At 33.3% G+C, this 13739-nt stretch overlaps 3 protein-coding genes and 1 pseudogene across 3 annotated transcripts; 1 reads left to right on the top strand and 3 right to left on the bottom strand.

Annotated features, from left to right (window-relative positions):
• Positions 1-1801: 1801 nt before the first annotated feature.
• Positions 1802-4199, bottom strand: LOC111282308 (14-3-3 protein 6-like). The gene is made up of 4 exons (XM_022870336.2): positions 3581-4199; positions 2637-2759; positions 2337-2453; positions 1802-2191 (listed from the first exon to the last, which is right to left on the bottom strand). Exons 1-4 carry the CDS (start codon positions 4055-4057, stop codon positions 2132-2134), a joined length of 777 nt encoding a protein of 258 aa, XP_022726071.1. The 5' UTR covers positions 4058-4199; the 3' UTR covers positions 1802-2131.
• Positions 4200-4497: 298 nt separating this feature from the next.
• On the top strand, positions 4498-6907 carry LOC111282876 (small ribosomal subunit protein eS6-like). Its single transcript, XM_022871160.2, has 6 exons — positions 4498-4598; positions 4702-4766; positions 4983-5040; positions 5137-5245; positions 5658-5930; positions 6469-6907. Exons 1-6 carry the CDS (start codon positions 4593-4595, stop codon positions 6705-6707), a joined length of 750 nt encoding a protein of 249 aa, XP_022726895.1. The 5' UTR covers positions 4498-4592; the 3' UTR covers positions 6708-6907.
• Positions 6908-8189: 1282 nt separating this feature from the next.
• On the bottom strand, positions 8190-9397 carry LOC111281632 (protein EXORDIUM-like 2 pseudogene; annotated as a pseudogene).
• Positions 9398-10388: 991 nt separating this feature from the next.
• Positions 10389-12254, bottom strand: LOC111282145 (7-deoxyloganetin glucosyltransferase-like). Its single transcript, XM_022870108.2, has 2 exons — positions 11686-12254; positions 10389-11611 (listed from the first exon to the last, which is right to left on the bottom strand). Exons 1-2 carry the CDS (start codon positions 12182-12184, stop codon positions 10665-10667), a joined length of 1446 nt encoding a protein of 481 aa, XP_022725843.1. The 5' UTR covers positions 12185-12254; the 3' UTR covers positions 10389-10664.
• Positions 12255-13739: the final 1485 nt, after the last annotated feature.

Below are 13739 nucleotides of genomic sequence, written 5' to 3'. Positions count from 1 at the left end.
AACAAAATTCTAAGCCCGATGGTTTGTTTTACATTATATTAATACATTTTCTCCCTTTTTTTGGCCTTTACATTTTTCTCCCCTAAAATTATATTTTATTTATACATATAATTGTATAAAATACAACTAATTAAAATTAATTAAGCTCATATAAACCAAAATTTGAATTAACATGTCAAAATTGTCTCATACGCAACATAAATCATATTGACATTAAATTTATTATTTTTAATATTAACGTAAGATTGGAACTCTGACAAAAAATCAATTTAAACTGTAACTCTTTGTTATTTACCATTTAATGAATTTTACAATAAAACTATAATTTTTAGTTATCAAATAAATCGAGTTAATATTATATCAATCTTTTAAATATTTATAATAAAAATATTTTAAATAATAATTTAAAAATATAATAAATATAAAAATCTTTTATTTTATAGATATAGCTTAATTTTTATCAAGAAACTTAATGATTTAATATTTTTGAAATGAATTGAACTTGAATTTAGTCAAACTGGATCAGATAATTATTTCAGATTTTATATCAGATAATTATTTCAGATTTTATAATTCTTTCTTTTATTTTTAAGTTATAACCTCTTTGTATAAAAACATATTTTAAAATTAATTAATTTAATCTTAGGGCTAAATTCATTGTAACGTAATTTGTTATGTTTTTGTTAAAAAAGAAGAAATAAAATGACTTATTTGGGTTATTTGTACTTTTTACTTGTGAAATCAGAAAGAAAATGGTCGATTTTTGTGTGGCTGTGGGGACCGAAACAGCTGGCAGAGCTGGGCTTGACGATTTTGACTTTGCATCTTAGCAATGGGATTCATATTCCCAAACACTTTTCTTCTTGACCGACTGGTTCCTTCCCTCCGGACTATGGCTTTAGGTTTCTTACGAGTATATGGATTTTCTTTCATCAACATTCGCAATAACCAATAGCAGAAAATTTTGAATTTGAACCCTCCCTTCAAATAAAACGAATTGAATTTGGACCATCCTTTGAAAATTAAAATGAAAAATAAATCCGACCGGGTCCATTTGACAGTAAAATCTAACGAGGGAGAACGAAACGGAAAGGCAATGAAACTCTCTTGGATTTGGATGTTCACCTTCAAGACATGAAATTAAGAAGGTATTGCAAACAAATAGTAATATATACCATAATTAGATCTGCCGATTGGTATATTTGTGTAATATAAATTCTAAAATTCATATACATACATAATATTTTATATGAAAACTACTTATCACAATTCATATCGATGTAAAAATATAAAATATATATTTTTTTAATTTTATTAAATTTATGTATAATTATTACTAAAATTTTAAATCATTTCACTTTTATGTCCTATTTTCATAATGTGTTCATATCGTATTATTGGGTCGTCTTTTAGATTGTCAAGTCTAATCATAGTAAGGCTCTACAATTATGTTTTATATTAATCTATGCAGCAGTGGCGTAAAACCCTGGAAGACCAGACCATCTTTGGCATGTTTTAATCTCCAGGTAAGCCACATTTCATAGCATACATTCAACTAAAATTAATCCTATAATAATCGCGATTCGTTTTCCCCTTCCAATTCTAAGCATCCAGGAGATTGATTCAATGCAATCAGCAGTTGTGTTAAAAACCAGTATCTACCAATTTCTTGACATAAGCATGCATGCTTAAAGCAAGCTAGATGAAGCAAACGGCAGATATTTCGGCATCAATCAAAAGTAAGCAAAGGTCAAAGAGAACAAACAGAAACAAGCATATTCAATATAGTGCACAAAAGGGGTAAAACAACAAAAGCTATATAAATATGAATCTGATACGTCCAAGAAATCATCTTCCAAACATTAAGCTTAGAAAATATCTCAATCATCAGCTCCCTTATTGTCAAGGAAATAATTAAGCAAGAGTGCACATAGCCTCAATGCAATTAGAAAGCTTCAACACGAAAAGAATAACCAGTGAAATACTAATAAATTTTTAGCAGAAATTTCAAGGTGCATATACCGAGGCATCATTTCCTAAAAACAAGTAACAAGAGGAATAGTGGGACCAAGCAACTTCTCCATACAAAAACAACCAGAGAAGAAAATTACTATCACAAAGATTGGCGACTTCACTGTTGTTTCTCATCCTCATGTTTGGGAGCTTCTTTGATCTCATCTGTCCCATCATCCTAAATGCATTAAATATATAGTTAGTTAAAGAAATTCATTATAAATATATATACATATATATATATATATATATATATATATATATATATACAGAGATGGAAGAATACGAATTCAAAAAAGAAAAAGAAATGTGAGGGCTCTAACCTGCATATCTGAGGTCCATAAAGTGAGGTTATCACGAAGAAGTTGCATTATCAAAGTGCTGTCCTTGTATGAATCCTCTCCAAGAGTATCCAACTCCGAGATGGCTTCATCAAAAGCCTGAGGAAAGAAACAAAACATGTTGACTAAATAGAATTTGAAGACAAAAGAAATGAACTCCAACTGGAGAACAAAAAAGGATTTGTAATACTATTTAAAGGAATATACATACACACGCTCTGTCTTTGATAAACAAGATGAATATAGAGACTAAACTAAAATTCTAAAGTCTTATTATCCTACCTGTTTCGCAAGATTGCAAGCACGATCGGGAGAATTTAAGATCTCATAGTAGAAGACAGAAAAGTTCAGAGCCAATCCTAACCGGATAGGATGAGTTGGGGCCAGCTCAGAATTTGCAATGTCCTGAAAGGAAAACAGATCAAAAAAGGCAAGATAACATCAATAAAGGACCGGAACTATGGACAAAACACAAGTCATTATCACTTTAGCAAACTCAAAAACCAAAGATAACATGAGAAACTAATAATAATAACAGATCCAGACAGATTGCCAGGCCTTAAAGAAAAACAATAGCAGTAACAAAGATCTACATAAACAGGACTTACATCAATTTGTGACATGACTAGAAAATGCTCAATAAACCGAAGCACCTAATATTGCACTCTATGAATTGAATTAATACAAAGGAATTTTGAATTTTAAGTTGGGGGGGGGGGGGGGGGAGGCTGAGGAGAGAAGTGACTGGTTCAAAAATAAACAAAATTTTCCTTGGCCCCAACAAGTAATTCAGTTATGCACTTAAAGAAATAACTAAAATAAAATTTTCAATAACACAATAGAAATATTTAATATACAAAGCTAATTCAAGAGCCATATTATTGAGACCATTTTTTCTTGCTAATTTTCATAAAATTTCTATAGAAATTCGAGGTGATGTCTTCTAACGCTTATGTTTCCTAGTCAAGCTACGCAATGGAAAGCAGATCCCGATCTTAGCGATAAGAAATAAACAACACATCAAGGGCATAACTGTAAACGTAGATCAATAAACTGCATTGCCCCCAAATCAAACTATGCCGCAATTAAGCATAAACCAGATTCAAAAAATTAAACACCTATTCACCATAATTCACATTTAAAATTAATCAAACCTTAAAGTTAAACCAAATCAAGGCAAACAAATGGACAGGGTCGAAAAGGAAATTACTGCAATGCCCACAAACCTGAGCAGATTTATACGCAGTGAGCGTATTCTCAGCAGCAGCTTTCCTGTCATCGCCAGTATTGAACTCAGCCAAGTACCTATGGTAATCTCCCTTCATTTTCAGATAAAAAACCTTGGAATCCCCGTTTCCGCATCCCGGAACAAGCTTGTCATCCAGAAGCTTCAATATACCAGCGCAAATCTCGGACAACTCGGCCTCGATCTTGGCCCTGTACTCGCGGATGACAGAAACGTGGTCAGCGTTGCCACGTCCTTCCTCCTTCTGCTCGATGGAGGAAACGATCCTCCAGGAGGCACGGCGGGCGCCGATCACGTTCTTGTAGGCGACAGAGAGGAGGTTCCGTTCCTCGACAGTAAGTTCGTCGGGGGCGGGGACGGCGGAGACGACGTTTTCCATGAACTTGACCATCTCCTCGTAGCGCTCGGCTTGCTCAGCAAGTTTCGCCATGTAGACGTTTTCCTCACGCGGGGCCATGGTTTTGGGTTGTGTTTGGATGGGAAATGAAACTGACAAGATTTTTCGAAGGATTGAGATTTGAGAGGTAGGAGCAATGGTAAAGGACCTTCGAAGCGACGACGTTTTTTTATAAACGAGCCAAGGGGCTTCTTTTCTCTCCTCTCCCTTTTTTGACTTTTTTTCCCCCTTTTTCTTTTTAATTTTTTCCTTGCCTAACCGGTTTTACTGTAGACTTTTTTTTAATAAAAAAAGGGAATTTCTTGTTTTAGGAATTTTTTTTAAAATATTGGGCCTATTAATAGGCTTAGTAATATTTTGTAAAGCCTCAGCTCAAACGAAAATCAGGCCTACAGTGAAACTACTAGTGTGAAGACCCAAATGAAATCGGACAATTTAAAACCCAAGAGCCACGCGCTTCATATATAAGGCATCATTTTTATGAACCCTAAATTTTTTTTGTCCCTTATCATCTCTTTTTCGCACGCTGACCTGCCTCTGGTGATTGTGAGCAACAGCAGCAGCCGCAGCAGCAGTTACTAGAGTTGATCCAAAAATGAAGGTACGATGCAACCCTCCCCCTTATAAAAGGGAGACTCTAATTTGATTGAGATGCAAAACTCTATTCTTTGTGATTAATTTTATTTCATTTTGTTGTTTTGCAGTTTAATATCGCGAATCCGACTACTGGTTGCCAGAAGAAGCTCGAGATCGACGACGATCAGAAGCTGTAAGTTCAAAATTTTTTTTTCTTTCGTCATATTCTGTTTGGTTGCTGAGAAAGTCGATAGAAAGTCAGGTGAAAGAAAATAAGAAAGCAATGAGAAATATGAAGATTGAACTTTTGGTTACAAATAGCACAGAATCTAAGAGTTAAGTTGAATTTGTGAAGCTTATTGACATGCCATCGTGTAAGTAATATATTGGCGTTATTTTAATATGACAGTCGGGCATTTTTTGATAAGAGGATCTCCCAGGAGGTTGTTGGAGATGCTTTAGGCGAGGTATGTGGTTAGCCATTTGGCAATTTAAATCTCTTTTTGAAGTAATTATTTATCTGTTCGATTTAATTGAAGTTTCCTTTCCATTTCTTTTGACAGGAATTCAAGGGTTACGTTTTCAAGATCATGGGAGGTTGCGACAAGCAAGGATTCCCAATGAAGCAAGGTGTTCTGACTCCTGGTCGTGTTCGGCTCTTGCTTCATAGAGGTGACGTTTCTGCTGAGCATTCTAAAGTAGATAGTTTTCATAGTCCAGTTACTTTGATTTGTTCACTATGTAATTATTGAATATAAGGACATGGAACAGGATGCTTACATAGCTTTTATATATTTATATTTATTTATTTATTATCATCAAGGCATGGGTCTTGGTGGTAATTCTATGTTTAGGCTAATGCTGCTTGTTTTGTTTAATCATGCATGACTTATTTATTTGTTTTTTTTTTTTTTGCATACCATTGTGATCTCTGCTGCTTGGTGTCTTAGTGCTGCATTATACTTTTGTAGATTGGAATGTTAGTTTTTTAGCCTTCATTCATGTCTTCTGCAAAGTTTTTTGGCCTTCATTCATGTCTTCCTGTGCAGAAATGGAAGTTGATTCATTTGAATTGCTTGAGCAGGTACCCCATGCTTCCGTGGATATGGAAGACGTAATGGAGAGCGCAGAAGAAAGTCTGTCCGTGGATGTATTGTTAGCCAAGACTTATCTGTTTTGAACTTGGTTATAGTGAAGAAGGGTGAGAATGATTTGCCTGGACTGACTGACACTGAAAAACCTAGGATGAGAGGTCCAAAGAGGGCATCCAAGATTAGAAAGCTCTTTAACCTTTCCAAGGAAGATGATGTACGGAAGTATGTCAACACTTACAGGAGGACTTTCACCACAAAATCTGGTAAAGCTGCTTTTTATTCCTTAACTTTCGTTTTTAATAAAGATGGCCACAAGATGTAAGAGACTAGGTGGATGCTTTATGTTCTGATAACTACTTAGACATTATCCTGTTATTTGCTTACTGTGAAATGGTCTGTAACATATAATTATAAATTTTTCTAATATATAGCAGCGTGTTTAATATGCACAGTAAGGTTGAATTTCTGTAATGGTTCCTTCTGTGATAGTCACTGTATTTTCTCCTATGACTGACTGTAATCCATGTGATTGAGTCCAACCATAATTCTAGGTCTCTAGCTTTTAACTTGTTAAAATTGAGTATGTGCATTGTGTCTGCATGCTTCACTTGCCCACCCCATTGCCAACCCTCCTAATCGAGTTGAAAAGGTCTTAGTCTTTCATTTATTCATGCATGGACTATGGAGCATGCAGGAAGTAGGGTATTGGAGATTGGATCAGGATTGGAATTAGAGAGGCTCAGTGAGAGTGATGATTTCTTTATTGAAACGATTACTGATAGCCGTATCTGGGGTTTACAGGTAAGAAGGTCAGTAAAGCTCCAAAAATCCAGAGGCTGGTAACTCCATTGACACTCCAGAGGAAGCGTGCTAGAATTGCTGATAAGAAGAAGAGAATTGCCAAGGCCAAGTCTGAGGCAGCTGAGTACCAGAAACTGCTTGCATTGAGGTTGAAGGAGCAGCGGGAGCGCCGTAGCGAGAGTTTAGCAAGGAGGAGGTCCAAGCTCTCAGCTGCTTCTAAGCCTTCTGTTGTGGCTTAGATTGCTTTTGAAGTTTTGATAAACAATGGATCTTGTCAGTACTTAGTTTTTGTAGTGCTATATGCTGCCATCGTTTTGCCTAGTATTCAATGTTATTATGTTATTTTGAGTGCTGAGTTGTTTTAGATTTTTGTGAATGTTGAACTTGATATTCTAGTGCTTTTGCATTGATGCAATAGAGTAATCGCTCTGGTTTACTAGCTTCTCTGTTATTATCTTTTTGAAAATTAAGGAGGCGAAGGAGCTTCCGAAATTATCAGCTGTCTGTCAGCTTGTACCCGAGGTGTGAAAAGCAAAGCCTTTGTACCCCAAAAATGCCAGAACTGATTAGCATTATATTGCAGTTGATGGCCGCTGAAACAGCAATGAGCCGAGGAATGCACTCAAGTAGTCATAACTCTCGTCCTTCTTCCAAATCAAAATGAACAAAAAAAAAAAAAAAATCGGTTCCCTTCTTAAACAAAAACATGCTTATTTGCAAGAGAATAAACAAATAAATAAATGAGATGCACTTTTCCAGATGTAATGGAATAGTAGATATGGTGCATGAACTGTCTGATTGCTCTACCTCTGACCTTGTCACGGCTGTTATTTATTGAAATTGATAATGTGGTCCTGCTTCTGAAACCTTTATATATATATATATATATATCAATTGTAAAAATGAACACTGTTTTAATGGTTCCTAATTGCCTTTATCTACTCACCAAAGTATATTATTTTCGTTATTCACAAGGCTCTCTTCCTCCCCTCTTCTAGCGCAATGGAGAGTGCCAAAATATCAAGTTTTACCCAAATTTTTGCTAAACCCATCAATACCCCTTGACATATCCATGATTTAAAAAAAAAAAAAAAGTCTAAAATTTATCCATTAAAAATTTATCGATAAATTTATCAATTTTATTAAAAAATTTTGGATATGTTCAAAAAATATTTTTTTAAAGTACCTTAATAGTATACATAGATCTGCCTTTTCTCACCCATTTATTTTTCATAACTATAATTGAAAGTGGATTTTGTAATTTATATTTTTGTATAATATAAAATATTAATAATTTGTATATTTATATTATATTTTATATAAAAATTACATCTCATAATATGAAAATATAAAATATTTATTTTTAATTTTATTAAACTTATATATAATTTTTATTAAAATTTTAAATTATATCATTATTTTTTTAATTTATATTATATTTATATTATATCATATTTTAAATGATCGAATATAACTTAAAACTATTCTTTTTGTTCCTCGAAAAGAAAATAAGGTATGGTCATAATAGTACTAGTAATAAACAGCAAAGTGAGGTGGTAAATCTCATCCAGTGATCGTCTGTATTATTGTATTATAATTGATGAATTCTAATTTAAAATTTTATATCAAAGGTATATTTATAAGTGCTAAATTATTATATTATTTTTTAATATAACTGAATAATTAAAGATTTTTTTATTACAAAAAAAAATTAACAGTCTTACAAGAGGAGAGAAAGAAATGATGAAATAAAACTACTGTCTTACATTACTTTCAACTAATTTCTTAATCACATACTCAATAATTAAATAATTATAATAAATAAAAATGATAGCCTTTTAGCCTTCCACCCACCCCTACTATTTTTCTTTTTCTCTTTTTATATTGAAATGGAAGTTGCAAGTCACACAAAGGCCCCTACACCCACCCAGCACTATCCTCAAATATCTGCATGTCAATCAGTGCCATGTTAACCATCATCTTCTTCTCTCATCACCAATTTCCGCCATGTGTCCCAAATCACACAAACCTCTTGCATGTTGATGTCTGTGGATCCCACGTAGCCGGCGACAAATATTTCCTTTCGTTAACCCTGTGTGCATTGTACCTCGCCCCGGTACCCTTCTCCACCAGGAGATTGTCTGGATATCCCGGCTACGAACCCGACGCGAACATCCCCGTGCATTCTGAAACCGCCTCTAAGGGAGCGTTGGCAGGCCTCTGCAAATACCCGTTATTAAAACGGATCGGTAACAGTGTTACCAAAAGGGTAGCCAAGTTAATGATCATTCCGTCAACTCCAACGTAACCCGACCCGAACATCCCCGTGCATTCTGAAACCGCCTCTAAAGGAGCGTTGGCAGGCCCCTGCAGATACCCGTTATTAAAACGGATCGGTAACAGTGTTACCAAAAGGGTAGCCAAGTTAATGATCATTCCGTCAACTCCAACGTATCCATTGGGAGCAATTGAAGCCGGGGTTTGGGGACCGTACTAGGCTGGTGAAACCGCCAGGCGCATTGATCACGACACTGCGTCTCCGAGTTTCCAACCCAGATATAGGGTCCATGAATGGGGCCTCGGCCAACACGGGTTGACCCGTGAGTCCCGCACCTCATGAAAAAGCCTTCGACGCCGACATCTTCGGCCGTGAGGATGATGTTGATGGTATTGACACCGATAAATTTGCTGGCCGAGGCTGGTAAATGTGGGTTTTTAAGGATTTTACTGAGCCGGTAATTTTCGAAGAGAATCTGTCTGCCTACAGCTAAGGTGGATGAGCCTGGCTTCAAATTAAACTGAAGTACTCTTTGTTCCACTGTTGAACCTGTGCCATTCTTGTCAATAATTAAACGTACGATCCATGTGTAGGTGAGCATCTAGACATTTAACATATAGCCGCCGTTAACCATTTCAACCATCCTTTGCACTTGAACGAGGATATATATATATATATATATATATAAAATATAATATAAGAAATTAAATGATAAAATCGGATAATGATAATAATTAATAAATCAAATCAATGAAATTTGATTTGATTATTTTAAATAATTTATAATATTATAAAATTTTAAATTTAAATTTTATTTTTATTTTTTAAAATGAAATAGATCTAAATAAAATTTTATTTGTTTAATTTGATTTAATTTTTTTTTGCTTTTTATATATTATTTTAATAAAAATTTTAATATATTTAAATAAATTTATATAAAATAATTTTATTTTATAAAAATTTAAATTATATTTAAAAAATAATAAAAATATATAATTTAATTTAATTTAATTTTTTAATTTTTTATATTTTGATCTAAATTTAATATATATATTTAATATTTGATTTTTATTCAAATCAAATAATAAAAAAAATCTAAACCCAACAATATAATTTTAAATTATTTTTTATTTTTTAAAATTTTTTCGCCTTTTTATTTTTTCAATTTTAAATTAAATGTGAGGATGCCTATTGTCATTTATAGTCGTTCTTTTTCTCTGTCCTCACTCTGCAAACACATCCGACCAATTAAACGCATTATTTTTGTCATACAATGTCTACTGGCTTATAATTTTTGTCATACAATGATCATTCGTCGTTAATTGTATCACTGAATCATAAAATGATTTGGTGGTAGCAAGACAATGATTCTTGACCCGGAGAAGATAAATGTTGAATTGCAAAAAGAACCCAGAAATTAACAAACCTCGGATTATGTTTTGGGCCGGTAACTAAGCAAACTAATTTTATTCTAATTGAAAAAAAATCGTAAAAATCTTGTTAACAGTGCATAAACTTCAAAGAAGATATTAATGTTTAGGTTTGAACCAAGTTTTTTCTTTCTCTTTTCATATAATAGGGCATTGCTTTCTTTTAAAATAAAAAAAATAATAATTAAATTTAATTTTTAATAATCTCAAAATTAAAAACCAAAAGGGTCAAAACGGCATTGGATATAAAAGATTACAAGGAGTCTATTTCTTTCCCTAAGTACGTGCTGGAGTCTCTGATGATCAAACTACCCTAGCAGCTTTCCTGCAATAATTTCTATAAATTGGACCATGGAAAAAAAATAATTTGTATCTAACCCCAGGCTTTTACACAAAATTGATATGAATTATTTTGAATAACATCATCCTTTTAAGTTTCCCTCTAGAAGAGCAGAACTAGCATGTTTCCAGATTAATCCCCACCCTAGTTACTTACAGTAGCAATTACCATTTCCCTGTTTCAACTGCTTAACAATGGTATCAAAATTAGCGTAAGAAGACCCCCCAGGGCTTGTAGCTACCTCAGCCTTTTTCTTCCAATCCATAGCCTTTTGCCTTAAATCTTGCCCCTTCATCCCTTCCATCAACTCCCTCACAAGAGCTTCAACTTTCTTTCTTTTCACATCACTGTCTATTTCCATCCCAATGCTCCACTTCGTACACGAGTAGAAACAATTCATCTGTTGCTCTGCAAAAAATGGCCAACACATCACTGGCACCCTTTCACAAATGCTTTCCAATGTAGAATTCCACCCACAATGAGTCAAAAAGCCTCCTACAGAAGGGTGACTTAGCACTCTCTCTTGCGGACACCAACCCACAAGCTGACCCCTATCGCTTATTGCCTCCATAAATTCCTTGGATAATATTTCTTCTCCACCCTTGACAAGATCTGCCCTGATAACCCACAAGAATGGGTACTTGCTGTCAGCCAGTCCCCAAGCAAACTCGCGCAATTGTTCCGGCGTCATTGTTATCAAGCTCCCATAATTTACGTATACAACCGACCTGGGTTTTCTCTTGTCTAACCAAGCTAAGCATTGGGTGTCTTCTTTCCACAAATTCGATCCGATGGAGTCCAAATTTCCAGGACAAACTTTCCGGTGAAGCATTGATAATGGACCAACAGTGTAGAGCTTGATGACTTTGGTCTTGATGGCATCCAAGACTTCCTGTTCCAAATCATCGAAAGTGTTGAGGATTACAGCTGCAGCTTTCCTGGCATTGTTCACGGATTGTAAGTTGTAATTGAACATTATGTCATCAGGATTCGTGGTTCGAATGAACGTGGGGATATCTTTTAATCTAACTCCTTTCATTGCCGGTATCCAATCAATCAGAGTGTCAAGATATCCATTATTCAAGTGACTCTCATCTGCAAATAATTAAAATATTGAAAAAAAAATAAAATAAAGAAAGAGTGTCAATAGAGAAATTAGACAACAGTACCTTTCAATGGGAAATAACCTTGTTCCTTAAGCTCTTCAAAGTGAAGGTAACCCAACATACCACAAGCACTAGGAGTAAACATAACCATCTCTGGGATGCCAAATTCCTCAGCAATTTCCAAGGTGAAGCTCATGACTCCATCAGAAATTATGCAAGTAATAGGAGGGACATCTGATGAACCATTAAGTTTTATTATCAGATCTCGAAAGGAACGTAACCCCTGAACCGGTAACGATAAGCACAAGTCTGGTAGGTCTTGTATTCGCCGCGGATTTGTTGATGGCAAACCATCAGATATTGTTTCAAATTGGAAATTGGCTAAGCCCCTGAGAGAGTCTAATCCTCTAGAGGTAAGTACGCGTTGGTAGTTGAATTCTGTGTGGACAAAAGTGATATGGAAGCCCTTGAAATGGAGAAGTTTGGCAAGTTTTAACATGGGGTTTATGTGGCCTTGAGCAGGTAGAGGAATACAGACAGCATGGGGCATTACCGGTTCCATATGCCCTTGAGAAAGTGAGTAGCACTGAGGATCAAACTTGTCTATGGTCTAAGCTCCAATGCAAAAAGAAGGCATTTAAATTGATAAGCTTAAAGTAAAAGAAAAAGTTGATGATAAGAGTGTCCCCACTCCACTTATATATGACGGATTACTTCTAACGAAGGGCCAAGAAAGTCAATCAGATGACGCTAATTAAACTTCTTGTTGTTTTCTGTTCTCAAGGGGCAAGAAAATTATTCCTCTTTATTGTGTCAGATCCAAGTATTACTATTGGTATTTATATTTGATTCATCATTCATTATGTTAGTAAATAATAAAATAATAAGTATTAATTAAATTTAAATTATAATTAATAATTTTAAATAATTTTTTTATATATTATTAATTTTTATACTAAATTTTATCAATCTATCTATTTAATTTTTTTTATTATAATTTTATTAATCATTTAAAAAAAATTTCATAAATTTCATCTCACGAACTTCATATAAATTATGTAGATAAGATTTTATCATATGATCATTTCCAATCGCAGTATTTTGACGACGAAATATTTTGTTGTCTTCTTTCTCATTTTGTCTCCTCTCTAGCAATTATAAAAAATCCATCATCCAACGTGTCTTGCATCATATATATGTCGTTATCCTTCTGTCTCATTTTACTTTGTCCCCTTTGAACAATTATAAAAAAAAAAAAAAAATTCATGATCCAACTTATCTTGCATCAAATAATTTTTGTTATTCTTTTGTCTCATTTTATTTGTTTTTATTTGATTTTAATGGAGTTTTGAAAAAAAAATTTTGATTTTAATGTATTTTATATTAAAATTTTGAATTTTTTAATAAATTTGACAATCATGATTTTTATTGTTAAAAATAAAAAAAAATTAAATTATAAAAAATAAGTGAATTATGTGTTTTATAAAAAGAAAGAGGACACGAGATTTTGAAACATATATATAAACAAAAACCAAAATACTATTTACTAAAAGATTTATATTTGATACATTATTAATGTATAAATTTTATATATTGTCAGTGAATTGGATAATATCATTTTATAAATGAATTGTTATCATCTAATGACATCTTATTAATAAATAATTTTAAAAAAAATTAAAATTTTATATTATTTTAAAGACTGATATTTATTTATCAATAAGATAATATCATTTTATTTACTGACAATATATAAAATTTATATATTGATAATATATCAAATAAAAACTTTTTATTAAATATTGTACGACTGTTACTACTATCATTAGATCCTATTAAATTTTTATCCATGCATTGCATGATTTGGAATTTGAATGTTAGGTAATTAGGTTTTGTGTTATCAAGCATTAATCCTTGTCCGTGCCCTCACTTCACCGGCAGATGAAAACCATCAATGAATACAAGTTTCCATCTCGAAAAACAGTATTAATTCGTGCAAAAATTGAAGTACAAAGGGAAGAAAAACATGATTAATGCTTTCAGTACGTTGTGTTGAATCTTCAATGTGTTTCCCTCTCTCAAAGACTGATAACACAAACATTCAACTATCAAGTCTC

The sequence above is a fragment of the Durio zibethinus genome, chromosome 5 (genome assembly GCF_047325235.1).
Source record: "Durio zibethinus cultivar Kanyao isolate XHJ-2024 chromosome 5, ASM4732523v1, whole genome shotgun sequence".
Taxonomy (NCBI): domain Eukaryota; kingdom Viridiplantae; phylum Streptophyta; class Magnoliopsida; order Malvales; family Malvaceae; genus Durio; species Durio zibethinus.
This window is presented reverse-complemented; position numbering and strand designations above follow the sequence as displayed.

Excerpts from the sequence above, each read along its gene's own strand:
- LOC111282876 (XM_022871160.2), top strand. Across the intron at positions 4,767-4,982 it reads ATCGACGACGATCAGAAGCT|TCGGGCATTTTTTGATAAGA; the intron begins GTAAGTTCAAAA and ends TTAATATGACAG. Across the intron at positions 5,246-5,657 it reads TCGGCTCTTGCTTCATAGAG|GTACCCCATGCTTCCGTGGA; the intron begins GTGACGTTTCTG and ends TTGCTTGAGCAG.
- LOC111282145 (XM_022870108.2), bottom strand. The coding sequence starts at position 12,184 with ATGGAACCGGTAATGCCCCATGCTGTCTGTATTCCTCTACCTGCTCAA. Across the intron at positions 11,612-11,685 it reads AGGTTATTTCCCATTGAAAG|ATGAGAGTCACTTGAATAAT; the intron begins GTACTGTTGTCT and ends AATTATTTGCAG.
- LOC111282308 (XM_022870336.2), bottom strand. The coding sequence starts at position 4,057 with ATGGCCCCGCGTGAGGAAAACGTCTACATGGCGAAACTTGCTGAGCAA. Across the intron at positions 2,454-2,636 it reads CTTGCAATCTTGCGAAACAG|GCTTTTGATGAAGCCATCTC; the intron begins GTAGGATAATAA and ends TTCTTTCCTCAG. Across the intron at positions 2,192-2,336 it reads TATGGACCTCAGATATGCAG|GATGATGGGACAGATGAGAT; the intron begins GTTAGAGCCCTC and ends TAATGCATTTAG.